The sequence below is a fragment of the Passer montanus genome, unplaced genomic scaffold, assembly GCF_014805655.1.
Source record: "Passer montanus isolate IOZ18808 unplaced genomic scaffold, ASM1480565v1 scaffold52, whole genome shotgun sequence".
Taxonomy (NCBI): Eukaryota; Metazoa; Chordata; class Aves; order Passeriformes; family Passeridae; genus Passer; species Passer montanus.
This window is the reverse complement of record NW_024370152.1, coordinates 1047306-1059610: the sequence shown is the minus strand read 5'-3', so window position 1 is coordinate 1059610 and position 12305 is coordinate 1047306. Positions and strand designations below refer to the sequence as shown.

Genomic DNA, 12305 nt, shown 5'->3' with positions numbered 1-12305 from the left:
CTCTGAATTATAAAATGTCTCTTTGTTTTCTTCTTCTGTTTTCAAAAACAGTTCCTAGAATAATTTTCATTTATAATCTTTTTTAAGAACATGGTAAGTTACAATCAACAACATGTTTCTGATCCATCACATTGTTGCTTTTATATTTTGCCCCCCAATACTTCATGAAAGGTCTAAAAATGAAGTGATACTGTGGTTGTGACATTTATTAACTCCCCTTGTACTTTCTGCAGGTATTTCACCACATCTATATCACTTTTTTCTCTCTGTACTGTTACTTTGACATGTATCTTTTGTTTTTGTTTATTTGTTTGTTATTTGTTTTGTTTGTTATTTGTTTCATAAAAGAAAATTAGTAAAGTTCTGGCATTTAAAAAAAAAAACAAATTCAACAGTGCCATTATCCTGAGAAGTATTGTTTAGTTGTGTAATGATTGTACTTAATTTTCTTATAGCTGGAATATTTACAGAGAAAAAATCCATTAAAATCTATGCTTATCAGAGCTAAATCCTAGAACTTAAAACTATTTTCCTAAAACCTTCCTGCCACAGCTCCTTCTATTGTTTATTTTCATTTTAGTTTATCACTGTACTTTTGCAGGGATTTTTAGCTATCGCTTTCAGAATCCAAAGAGAACAATCACAGGAAACATACACGTACACACATTCAATAATGAATTATGGGAGAAGCAACATGAAAAGTATCTGGAAAAAAGCAGGTTGTTTCACAGACAATTTCATTTGCATAAAGAACTGCAATGGCAAGAGCATTTACAAAATGAGCCATGTTCTAATGATTTGATAGCTATAAAAAACAGCTTATTTCAAATATTTTGCAGATTTTTGAGAATGTAAAGCATGTCATTGCCATATGTTACTTAATCCCCAGAGACACAAATGTGTCCCATCTGCTTTTGTTCTTATGTGCAGCATTGTTACTTTTATCTGTGGTTGCAAATGCACTATTTCTTTCAATGCCCTTTGATTTAAAATGCATGCCATCATGCCTTCAGGGAAGCAGATTCACGTAAGAAACAATGGAATCACAACAGCTATCTCTACCCTGTGTGTGTCTCTGTGTGTGTGTGTTTATGTGTTGTGTATTTGAATATTTCTCTCATTTAAAACCTCTTTTTAATCTACTTCCCTTCTGGGTAATATTTGACTCTAATCTTTGTCTCTTGCTATGCAGATTGTTTCTGCATCTTACACACAAAATTCAACAGCTATCCAGAGGAATGTGAGAAATTACTTGATTTCCTAAGCAAGAAGGGCCCAATATTCTTGATATGAGTAATTTCTGTTCTTTCGCAGCAGATAAAGAGTTCCCAGCAATGATGGGTATAAAAAGGTATGCAAGGAAAGTTTTTTCCTTAAAGATTCTAGGCCCATGACAACATGCTAAAACTGTATAATGAAAGGATGGATTTATATTTTTGGTTCCACTGGCTTGGTTGGGTGTTTTAAAGGCTGAGTATTATCTGTAAGGCAGAGAGACACACTTTGAGGTATAAACAGTGGGATATCTCTCAATCATAGCTATCAACATTATTTAAACTGCCTCATTACTCCAGGTCAGAAACCTAAGTACCTACAGCCAGTAAAGGAAAAAAATGTACTTTTAGTGTAATGCTAGTTTACATCAGCTCTATGCAATAGAAGTGTCATTGCTACAACACTAGATGCACAGGAAGCGCTGGAGCAGGAATCTGGAGCAGTGATGAAGACAGGAACACCCCTTGCTACACATTACAGAGAGCTGTGGCTGTCTGGAAGCAACTCTTGCCTGGAGTTTGTGGAGAGGAGTAGTAATGGAAGCCAAAGGAAAGAAACAAAACCATAAGATTAAAGCAAGATACCAGTGACATGGTCATCAGTATACAGGACTGGGCTTCTGCACTCCCTGATCCCACTGGCTTGCAGAGCATCTTGTCACAATCCCTTCATCTCTATGTGTTTCAGCACCCAAACCAGTTAACCTAGGGAAAGCCCTTCTTGGGAAAGCACTATGAGCTTCACCCTCTAAGTGCCATCAATGTGGCAGCCATGGCATTATGGACAGCATTCACAGATGGCTCTGAAAAGGGTCAAGTCAGTCTGCACCTCCCCATCAAAAGCCCAATCTGCACATGTGGAGAGCTCAGATCTGGGAAAGTCATAAGTTAACTGAGAGGTGTAATAATGATTTCTGTGGAAACAGATAGGCCTAATCTCTGATTAGGCTGAGAAAAACAATAGGTAGGAGGAGTTCTTTTTCCTATACCCAGTGCAAATAATAGCAGTGATGGAGCCTGCAATGATGTTGCGGTTTAACCCCACCCTGCAATTGAGTACCATGCAGTCACTCGCTTAAAATCTCCCCTCCTCCAAGGGGATGGAGAGAAGAATTCTAAAAAATTATAACAACATTAATTAAACATATTAATAATAAACCATAAGGAAACATAATAATAATAATAATAATAATAATAATAATAGTAGTAGTAATGAAAAGGGAGACAACAAAAAGAGAGACAGAAATAAAACCCAAAGAAGACTAATGATGCACAGCACAATTGCTTGCCAACCACTGATCTGTGCCCAGCCCACCCCTGAGCATCAGCCTCTTCTAGTCAGTTTTCCTCAGTTTATATACTGAGATATACGAACTTCCCAGAAAGAGAAACATAATCATTTTGTCCCAAGATGTTCCAAGAGCTATTCCTTAGTCACAGGGATGTCTTTAACAGGAAAAAATACTTGTTGCCTTTTTTTATGGTTCAAGATGATGGAAAGATCTTGCTCTAAACCATTGACTGTGTGTTGTTGGTGAAGCAGTGGTAATATGGTTTAACTCCTCTGGGCAATGCAGAGGATAGGCTGGAGTGGAAATGATACAGACAATAATACTGTGAAAAGAAACTGCCCAGTATGTTCAGAGATCTTGCAGTGCTTCTTTCCATTTTTCCTTCTGCAGCGCTCATCAGCTAGTTATGGTGCCAGACACAGCTAGTTTCCCAAACTATGAACTTTTGCCTTGCCAGCCTGCCACCTGTCCAAAGCTAAGCAGCAAAGTCACTGAGGATGCAATAGGCAAGGCTAGAGATGGCTTCTCCTGCCTTCTTCCCTCATCACTCAAGTTGCAGCTGTTGCCCATGAAAAAAGTAAGAGCTCCACTGGCTTCAAGGCACAGGCAAGACACAAACATCCTTAATGAACACAGATCTGAGAATGCAAAGAAAGTTCCAAGTTTGTCTTTACAATACCAGAAGTCAAATGATGGATAATGAGAAAAATAGTGCAAGAGCCCTCTGAAAGGGATGAGATGTCTGATGAAAATTCTGGCTGCACCTTGAATGACTCCTAATTTGTTCAGTGCTTAATACGTGAACTGGGAAATATGAAGAGACATTTTCTAAATGTTTCCTAAATCTGAAACAGTCTGGGGAGCAGAGCTTTCATAACATACCTATAGATAAGACTCAGCCGTTTTAGGCAGCACCAATGATCTTTCACTATGCCAGGTCAAGCTTGCTGCCTGTCTATGTGAGATGTTGTGCTGCCAATCAGCCAGTCATAGTTTGGAGGTCTTGGCAGCAGAAGTGGCTGCTATCAAGGGATTTTTTCCTAAGGGAAAGAAGTCTGAGGCTTTGGTGGTTGAAGTCTTCAAAGATAAAGGGAACTGTAAATAAGGGTGTGAAAACTCTTAGCAAGGAGTCAGAATTTATTTCACATTGAAGAGAAAAGCTGTTTCTTATACTGTCTTGATGAAGTAAATGACTGGCTCTGAGCAAATTGGACTTGTGACCAATCAAACAAGGTTTGTGGAGATCTGACCTAAGACACTTGAAACTGTATGTATTATGTCTTGGCTGACTCAGTCCAGATTTGCTTATATGCATACAAAGTGGCTTAAAAGCTTACATCTATTTTGTGGTTTGATTTTTTTCCCCAGACTTTAAAGGTATCAAGATCTCAGTGACAGCTGAGTGTTGGTTAGCCTTGATCTGTTTTCATAACACTAGATGCTATTGTCTTTTCCTTGGATACATGGCTCAGGTCCTGGTTTTGTTACTGGTAATATGAAATATTGGTGTCTCCCTGCTGCACCCTGCCAGCCAAACCTGCATTGGCTGAGTCACTCATCCTGCCTAAGAGCAGAAATGAATCACAGTGAAACTGAGGTACTTATAGAGAATGACGATCTAGGGAGCATCATTTTGTCCTGTCTTTACTCTGTTGCTTTTAAGCTTCGGTAACTTCAGTCTACTATTCCTGAATTATGTGTTGTTGCAGACAAAACAAAATTAAAACAAAACTGGTGCCTTGTGCATCCAGAGGGAGCATGATTGTCATGCTGTAATACAGTAGCAATGCCACAGATGCAGGATGCGAGACCAGAATGAGCTCAAAAGCCAGAAAGTGATCCTGTGCTGTCTGGGCTGCCCTCTTGTATTCCCCAGCAAAGAATTCCTGAGACTGCTAGAGCATTTTGACCCAAAGGTGAAGTAATTTGCCCACTTTACAGAGGCCTCCTTTGGAGAAGGATGTCTCTTCTCCTTAACCACAGACCGGTTTCCCTTAGATCTACCTTCTCTTTACCCTGCTGCCTCCTTTCTCATATAATCCAAAAAACACATAAATAGGTGCCAGGAGAGTTGAAGTGCTTGAGCTCAGATACCAATCCAATAAATTTAAATTATAATTGGTGACCCTGATATCTTGGGAAATTATATTAGAAGTCTTAGACCTTGAACAAAATGCTACTGCAGAGAGTATACTACAGGATAGTTGTTTGGTTACAATACAAAGGCAAAGCTTTAGCTTGGAGCTCCTGGAGCTTCCCCGTTGCCATTTATGGATTGTGTGTGAAGACTGAACATGAACAGGTTTAATTCAAAGTTGCTGCCCATTTGCCACTTGAAACAGTGGGAACTGCAAACTATCTGGCAACTTTTTATTTAAGTTCTCATCACTTCTTCCCATTGTTACAATTGTTCAAGCTGGATTTCAGTTTACTGACTACCTTTCTAAAATGACAAAATATTAAAGGGAAAGCACTCCATTAATTGCTTTATCACTTCTGCAGGATCTTCAAAAAAACCCACAAGATGGCTAAGAATTATGCAAAGTATTATCTGCATGATTATATGACTTCCTACTTTTGGTTTTTCCCAAATGCACTGACTCAGATGTGATGAGAACATTAAGCAGCATCATTCTCTACAGCCAGGCTGTGTTCAATGAGACCCACTGCATGACACAGAGTTAGCTCTGTGTCACGAAGCCTCCGAAGGGCAGCACTGATCTCTTGGAGTGTTGTGGAGGCCACAGACAACAAGCTGGAGTAACACAGCAGATGGATTAGAGTTAAAGAGATACGCCTTTGATCCACTTAGAGATGAGAAAACAAAGGGGAGTTATTTTGGCTGCCTTCAGTTTCCATGAAGAAGGGTTCCATCATGAAGAAACCAGGCTGTCCTGGGAGGTGCACAGGGACAGGACCAGTAAGATAAAGATGCATGATGGGCATTCCCACAGTACTAAGAGAGTCTTTTTTATCTCAAGGGTACTCTGCATAAGGAACACTACTGTCCTTGGAGATGTTTGCAGCTTGACTCCTCAGATAGCAATCCAACAGAGAAGAAGGGTTGGACTGGATAACCTCTGGAGGTCCCTTCCAGCCAAATTATTCTACCACTATACGAACCTGTATAGATCAGACCCTCTCTTACCTCAGCTGCCACAGGCACACCTTTTCCAATTTATGACTTAATTTTCTCCCTTGGTATGGTGAAGATCTAAGTGACGAGTGATGTTTTAGCATGTAACCACAGCTGAGCTTCAGGGAACACAGTATACTGCCTTAGTCCAGTCTGCAAACTGACTTCAGCCTCTTTGAGTTCTCAGTGAGAAATGAGACCTCCTCAAACCTGCCTGTTTCTTCTAAGTAATTTTTCTGCCCAAATCTATGTTGCATTAAGAATAGTCATGAAGACTATGGTTTTCTCTTCAACCTTGTGGAATGCAAAAGTGTTGCAAGTATCCATTTCTGAATGGTGATAAGGTTTGCAGACATCTGTTTCAGCACTCCATTTAGCACAGATTTTCTAATTGAGCAAAGCCAATTGATAGCAAGGCAAGACAGAGACACCTGCACCTCACTGTTTACATGCATAAGTACTCATTTGACTACAGGTTCCCCTTCCATTGCAATTTACTGACTTAATTGCAAGCCCTGGGTGGAGAGATTCTTACTTGCAAACACTCCATCTGGTTCTGGGCTCAGCCTTCTCATCAGCTGTTTTGCTCAATGCAGAAAGTATTTGATACGCAAAATTCTTTCTTCAAGCTGCATTTTCTCAGGAGTGTGTTCTAAAACAGCAATAAACTCCTGTCTGCCTTTCTCATTTCCTGGGTTGATACTGATTGCCAGTGCTAGCCCTACCTGCCTCAGTCAGATTGGATCTCTTTCTTAACTAGTTTAGGTAGGATTTCTAGGCAGTAGACATCTAAAACAACCATGTCAGGACTGATCCAAAGGGTTTTCATCTCCTATAACCACACTCTAGAGCTGAAGAGACTATACGTCCCTCCTTGCTTGTCACATACAAATGAAATTGTATATGCTACCACCACCACTAACTCGTGTTCTTTTCCACAAGCCTTAGGAAAATAAACCAGAGAGAAAAAAGAGTTCTGAAGCTGCCTTTAAGAAATTAATCCTCTGCCTGGAATGAGAACTTCTGCTCTGATACCATCAGAAAACTCTATGAGCTGAAGCAAGACTGAAGGTATGCAAGATGCCATCTGGCATCATCCCAAAGACCAGATGGGTGCTACATTCTCATGCATAGTATCTGCTTCTGGACCCCTCCCTACATGCAAGACTGCTATACCAATAGGTGCATGTAACAATAGGCACTGGTGATGTCATGACTCAGTTGCTTTTTTTGGACCTGACCACTTTTTCCAGTGACATTTGAGAAGAACTAACACAAGATTTAGCTCAGATCACTATCAGCAAATGCACATAGAAATACCTCCAACTTTTCTGGAGCCTGGCAACTTCTCAGAAGTTTGGGCCAGCTCCACTGTCACAGCTGTGCCTGTGATAATACAGATCAGCCTCAGAGCTGTGCCAGTGAATGCACATAGAAGATTACTGACTGAACACAAGGTCTGGTTCATCGAACTATTGAGTCAACCTCAAGAAGCAAGCATGGACAGCAAGTTACTGTAGCAGACAGTAATGCAGAGGAAATAGGGGTTTGCTTAGGACCCTGCCTGCCCATCTTAAATGTATCAACACATATCAACCACACTAGTGTTCCTAATCACAGAACATATGTGCACATGCCATGGACAAGTACATTTATTCCCTTGGCTCCATACATATGCAATGCCTTAGCACGCTCTCAGCATTCAGAGTGATCAGCCCTGCTGTCTGTGCTATTAGATATTAAAGTAATGGCAGGGATCTGACAACAATTTCCTATGTATGCAAGTTACACGTGTGGCATCTTCTTATGCCATCAATATGGAAAAAAAGAGCTACCAGTACAAGCTAAGGCCTAGCTCATATATTTTCTATTTTAAATGTGTATCAGCTGCATTGTTATCTTTGAAGCTGTATCATCCAGTGCATCAACATAGAGAACATGAAGAGCTGAGGTGAATACAACTTTCAGATCTCTAATTAAGGGTATGAAAGATTTTAAATTATTTAACTTTCACACCTGGTTCTACTCTGATAACAGTTTTGAAATGTAAAAATACAGCTACTTCACCACCTAAACTACCAATGATATAACACTGTACTCTCTTATGGCACAGGGATCCTTTTGTCTGTTCAACTGTGTCTCTTTGGAGTAAATAAGTTTGATTAAAACACATTAGTGCAGTTCTATCAGGCCTAAACAGCTGAGGCCTGAAGTTTAAACTCCATATATGGGTATTTAAGTAACATGATTTGTTCTTCCTACTACACAGATCTCTAAACTCATGTCACCTCAGTCTAATTAGCTCACATTAGAGAAATTGCAGCTTGGCAGTGGAATCTGGCCTTTTGAGGCTATCTTGCCAATGCTTCTGCTGTTGCAGAAACAGCACCTGCTTGCATGGAAGTGAACCAAGAAATTTGTGAGGATTTGCTCCAAGAAATCATCAGTTCTGTTCTGATGTGATCACTAGACCCCCTCAAAATAAGCAAAAGTGTGAAAAAGCATGAAATTGGGTGCAGCACCCCAATTCAAATATGTATTGTGAGTGAGCCAAAGAAAAGCACCAGCTGGGTACACCAAGTCAGGCTGAATTACTTCATCATTTACATCTCTGAGCTGGTCAGCTCACTTGCAGCATCCCCTGCCATAGGATTTGTCCCATACAGCTGAGCACTTACATCCCACCAGACTGCAGAGAAAGGTTGTTGTCCTCAGTTTGCCTTTGCCTTTGTTGCGCTTTTCAAAGCCACTTGGCCAGATAGGACCCTGATGGCAGTCTGTACACAGTAAAGAAACTGAGAGGTCTGACTCTGCTCTGTGTGGCATGTGGGACCTGTAATGGTCTCACTCAAGAAATAAAAAAAGATATAAAGGCACAGTAATTAGAATACATGGTTTGACTGGCGACTAGCCAACTGCATGTTTAACCTCCCTGGCTGTTAAACCCTCTAGGTGCCCGTGCCCTGAGCTGAAGGTAATTTCTCAGAGAGGCTATGCATCAGTGTGGTCACTGTGACATGTCTCTCAGAATGTCCTTGCAGGGTTGTCTGCACCCTATCTCTCAGACTGCACCACACTCAAAAAAAGAAGCAGGAATGGGTCTATCCCTCCTTTCAACCAATCCCTGGACCAGGTTTTTCAAGTCCCTCCACCCAAGGTTGTTAGGTAGCTGCTGAGACTCACTGGGTACTTCTACATTCTGGGTGCCCCTTCAAGGATTGCCCCTGGCCTGGAAGGGATGTCTGACCCTGAGAGCATTCACCTGGGATATAGGAAGATTGAAAACCAGTTTCGTGATTTTTCCTTAGACCCATGTCTCAAAAAAACTATCATCAGCCCTTCAGGAAGGAGGGCTGCAATGACCCAGCTTAAATGACATGACTACCGGGGCTCCTAGCATATTGTGAGTAAAGTCTGGGTGAAGCAGACATTTGAGGAAAGAACTGGGAAAAAAACTGAGTTCTTCATGTGTTGTTTGTGTTTGGTTTTCATCTAGTTCTTGTGACAACTTGCCTGTCAAACAGCCCTACAGGAGTTTTCAGTACTTGATAAATTGCTATGAACAGTGTTGAAACAACTCAGCGCTACGTGAGAGTGATGTGAGCTATGATTTGAATTTGCCATGACTTCCATGTGGGTGAACTAAGGAACCCAGGGGGGAGTTTGTCTGGATTTACTGTTAAAAAACCCTGCTACTGATAACATGCTAATATCATCTTGACTTTTTTCTCTTCTGTCCCAATTGCTCAATCCGCAGGTATTTCTGGGTTTTTTTCCCCTTTTTTTTAATTTAAAAAAATCTGTAAAGCAGAAGTCAATTACAGACCAACATTATTAGAAATTAATTTTATTCTGCTTTAGCCTTTTTCTTTAAAAGTGCCTACTTGTAAGTTGTTGCTAAAAGCACCTAAAAATTATCTGAATTATTTATAAAAGCAGTTTGTCTTCATGTGATGCTGAGAGAAATTAGGCATCCCCCGATGAATTAGTGATTACTCATTATTTAAAAGGCGGGATTTACATGACACACAACTTCTCAAAATGGAAATGTCCACAAAATTACTTATCTCATAACTAGATGCTATAACCCGCCTGTTAGTTCAGCTCCTACAGTAGCAGAGAAATGTCTTAAAGATAGCAAGATTCTTAATTTAGTAAGGTAGGGAAACATTTTTCTGCAGTACCATTACTACATTAGGCAGATGAAATGTGGATCTGTAATAATGAAATGCCCAGATGTTTTACAGCTTCAGATGAATTAATGAGGAATTTATCTATATGGCATGAATAGTCCAGTGCAACATCACATACATGCAAGTTTCCAGTGTCCTTGCACTTCTGAAATAGGTGGACACCTTTATCTGCTTTAAAAAGACAATCCTGCTTTATAGATAAATTGTGAGTAACAAGACATGTCCTTCACACCTAGAATACTCAGTTTTAGAATTTTTGATTGCTGCAGGCATTTATGTTTCAGCTGAAAGGGAGCCATAAAAGCACATTTTGTGTAGAATACTGAATATCTTTCATGACTGTGGCTATTTCAACATTCTCACTTAAAAATACTTTATTGTCAGCCTTGCTATCCTGAATGTTTTGAAATAATCACACAGCTCCTATTTTTGTTAGCACCATGCTGAAACTTCTGAAGATAGCTTAGTCAGAGCTGACACCTTAGACTACAGAATCCCATTATTCTACTTATTAGATATTTCCAGCTATATATCCATCTCCGTCTTAACTGGTTTTTAATAAGTGTATGAAGAGTATGTTTAATAAAAAGAAACCAGAATTACTAAATTTATGTATTTATACAGATTTAATCTTTCTACATGATGGACAGAAAATAAATAGTTATGAATTTGCTTCTGCTTGTATTCTCTGTAGAACACCGTTGCACTCACACACCTACAAGGTTCTCAAATCATTCTGCCCAGCCTGAAGTTATAATACCTTGTTATCAAAAATGTATGGGAAGGTTACATTTTTCAGGGAAGCAAGAACATATTTTTTTTTAAAACATAACCATTTCAATTAATTTATGAAAGCTAAAATTACTCACCTTTAATTTAAAAAAAGAAAACACAAAAACAAACACACACCTTTTTCCCTTCTTAAAAAAAAAAGTGCCTAGCACTGTAAGATCCACAAACTTACCCAAACTGATTACAAAAGTGAGTTAAACCAGCACAGGACTGTAATGAAGTTCAAAATACAAGCAGATATAAGACTTCCTGAAAATAAAATTTGGGGTTGGATGTAACTAGCATTCAGAGGACAAAAAACAAAAACCAAAACACAAAAAACAAACAAAACAAAAACAAAACCAAAGACAAAAAAACTCAAACAACAAATTAAAACAACAGCAACAACAAACCCAAACCACAACCAAAAAAAAAAAAAAAACCAACCAAAAAACAAAAGCCCTGGACAAACACAGAGGAGCTTACCTTTAAAGAGTGAGAAGAGCAAGGATGACCAGAGATACAGTGCAGAATAAACAAATGCCAAGCACTTTTCTGTGAGCATTGTCAAAATAAGCTGGCTCTCCTTCCTGAACAGAGGGTGAAAGAGGATGAAGTCTTGAAGACAGCCTGCAATGACTGATGGATTTGGCAATTACAGTAATAAGGCATCAAACCAGCTTCCCACCAGGGGAGAAAAGTGCATTTGCTCATGTGCTTCTCCAGTCCCCAGGAGCCAAGTCAGCTCAGTGCTTGGTCAGTAAATCCAAACACAAAGGAACAGGTTACATTCCTTTGGACTCACATTGCTCGACACACTGAGCCTTTCCCTGGTCAGGAGCAAATGCAAGTGATCCTCGCACACAGCTGTCTGTGTATTGCAAGAAGGGGGAGTGTGCTGCCTCGGAGATGCTTTCCACATCTCCACATATTGTACCTAACTCGAGACAGCACGGCTGCAGTGTTCCAGTGCTTGCACTCGAGTGCCTCTAGAGCTGTTTCCCGGTGAAATGAATTACTGTGTGTCCCCTCTGCTCTCTCCCAGCTGCCAGGGCAACTTGCAGCAAACACCTGTGGCACACATCTGTTTTTCCTCCCAGCAGAGGTGGCAGCGGGGATTCAATAGTGAAAAAGTTTGAAAATATTAAAATAATCAATCTCCTGTTCATTTTTGATGCACCCCTTCTTGTAATTGTTTCCACTAGATGTAGGGAGATGCTCTGAGTGCCTTCTTCCCCAGCTGTCTGCTGTGGGATTTCACACACACCTTGGCTTCCTTTCCTCTCCACAATTTTATTCACCAGCAGAAGAAAGGCAAGGTGAGGCAAAGTCTTAAATGAATAATATTCATCATTTGGGCCTTTCTTTTCTCATTTGTCTGTTCTGAACACTCACCCACCTCTCTTTCACTGCAAGCAGGGACAGGACATCGTACTCCCCCTTGCTGAATTTCTTGGTGCTTCTGCCTTGACAGGGTACAACCCTGGACTGACGCAGAGAGCAGCAGCAAGTCCTGACTCCGGGCAGGAGGAGGGGTTTGGGCACTGCCGTAGTGAGGCTGCAGTGGGCAGTGCAGGCTGGTAGGAGAGCAGAGCCCCGGGATGGGGGGCACAGGGTGTGCTGAGGAAGAGAACTTGAG

General features: G+C 40.5%; 1 protein-coding gene across 1 annotated transcript in view; it reads right to left on the bottom strand.

Moving 5' to 3' along the window:
• Positions 1–11381, bottom strand: part of LOC120509481 (neuronal acetylcholine receptor subunit alpha-7-like) — a 55917-nt gene extending 44536 nt beyond the window's left edge. The window contains exon 1 of the mRNA XM_039724133.1: positions 11153–11381. Coding sequence (XP_039580067.1) covers positions 11153–11231 — 79 coding nt within the window. The 5' untranslated portion in view covers positions 11232–11381. The remainder of the gene's footprint in view (positions 1–11152) is intronic.
• Positions 11382–12305: the final 924 nt, after the last annotated feature.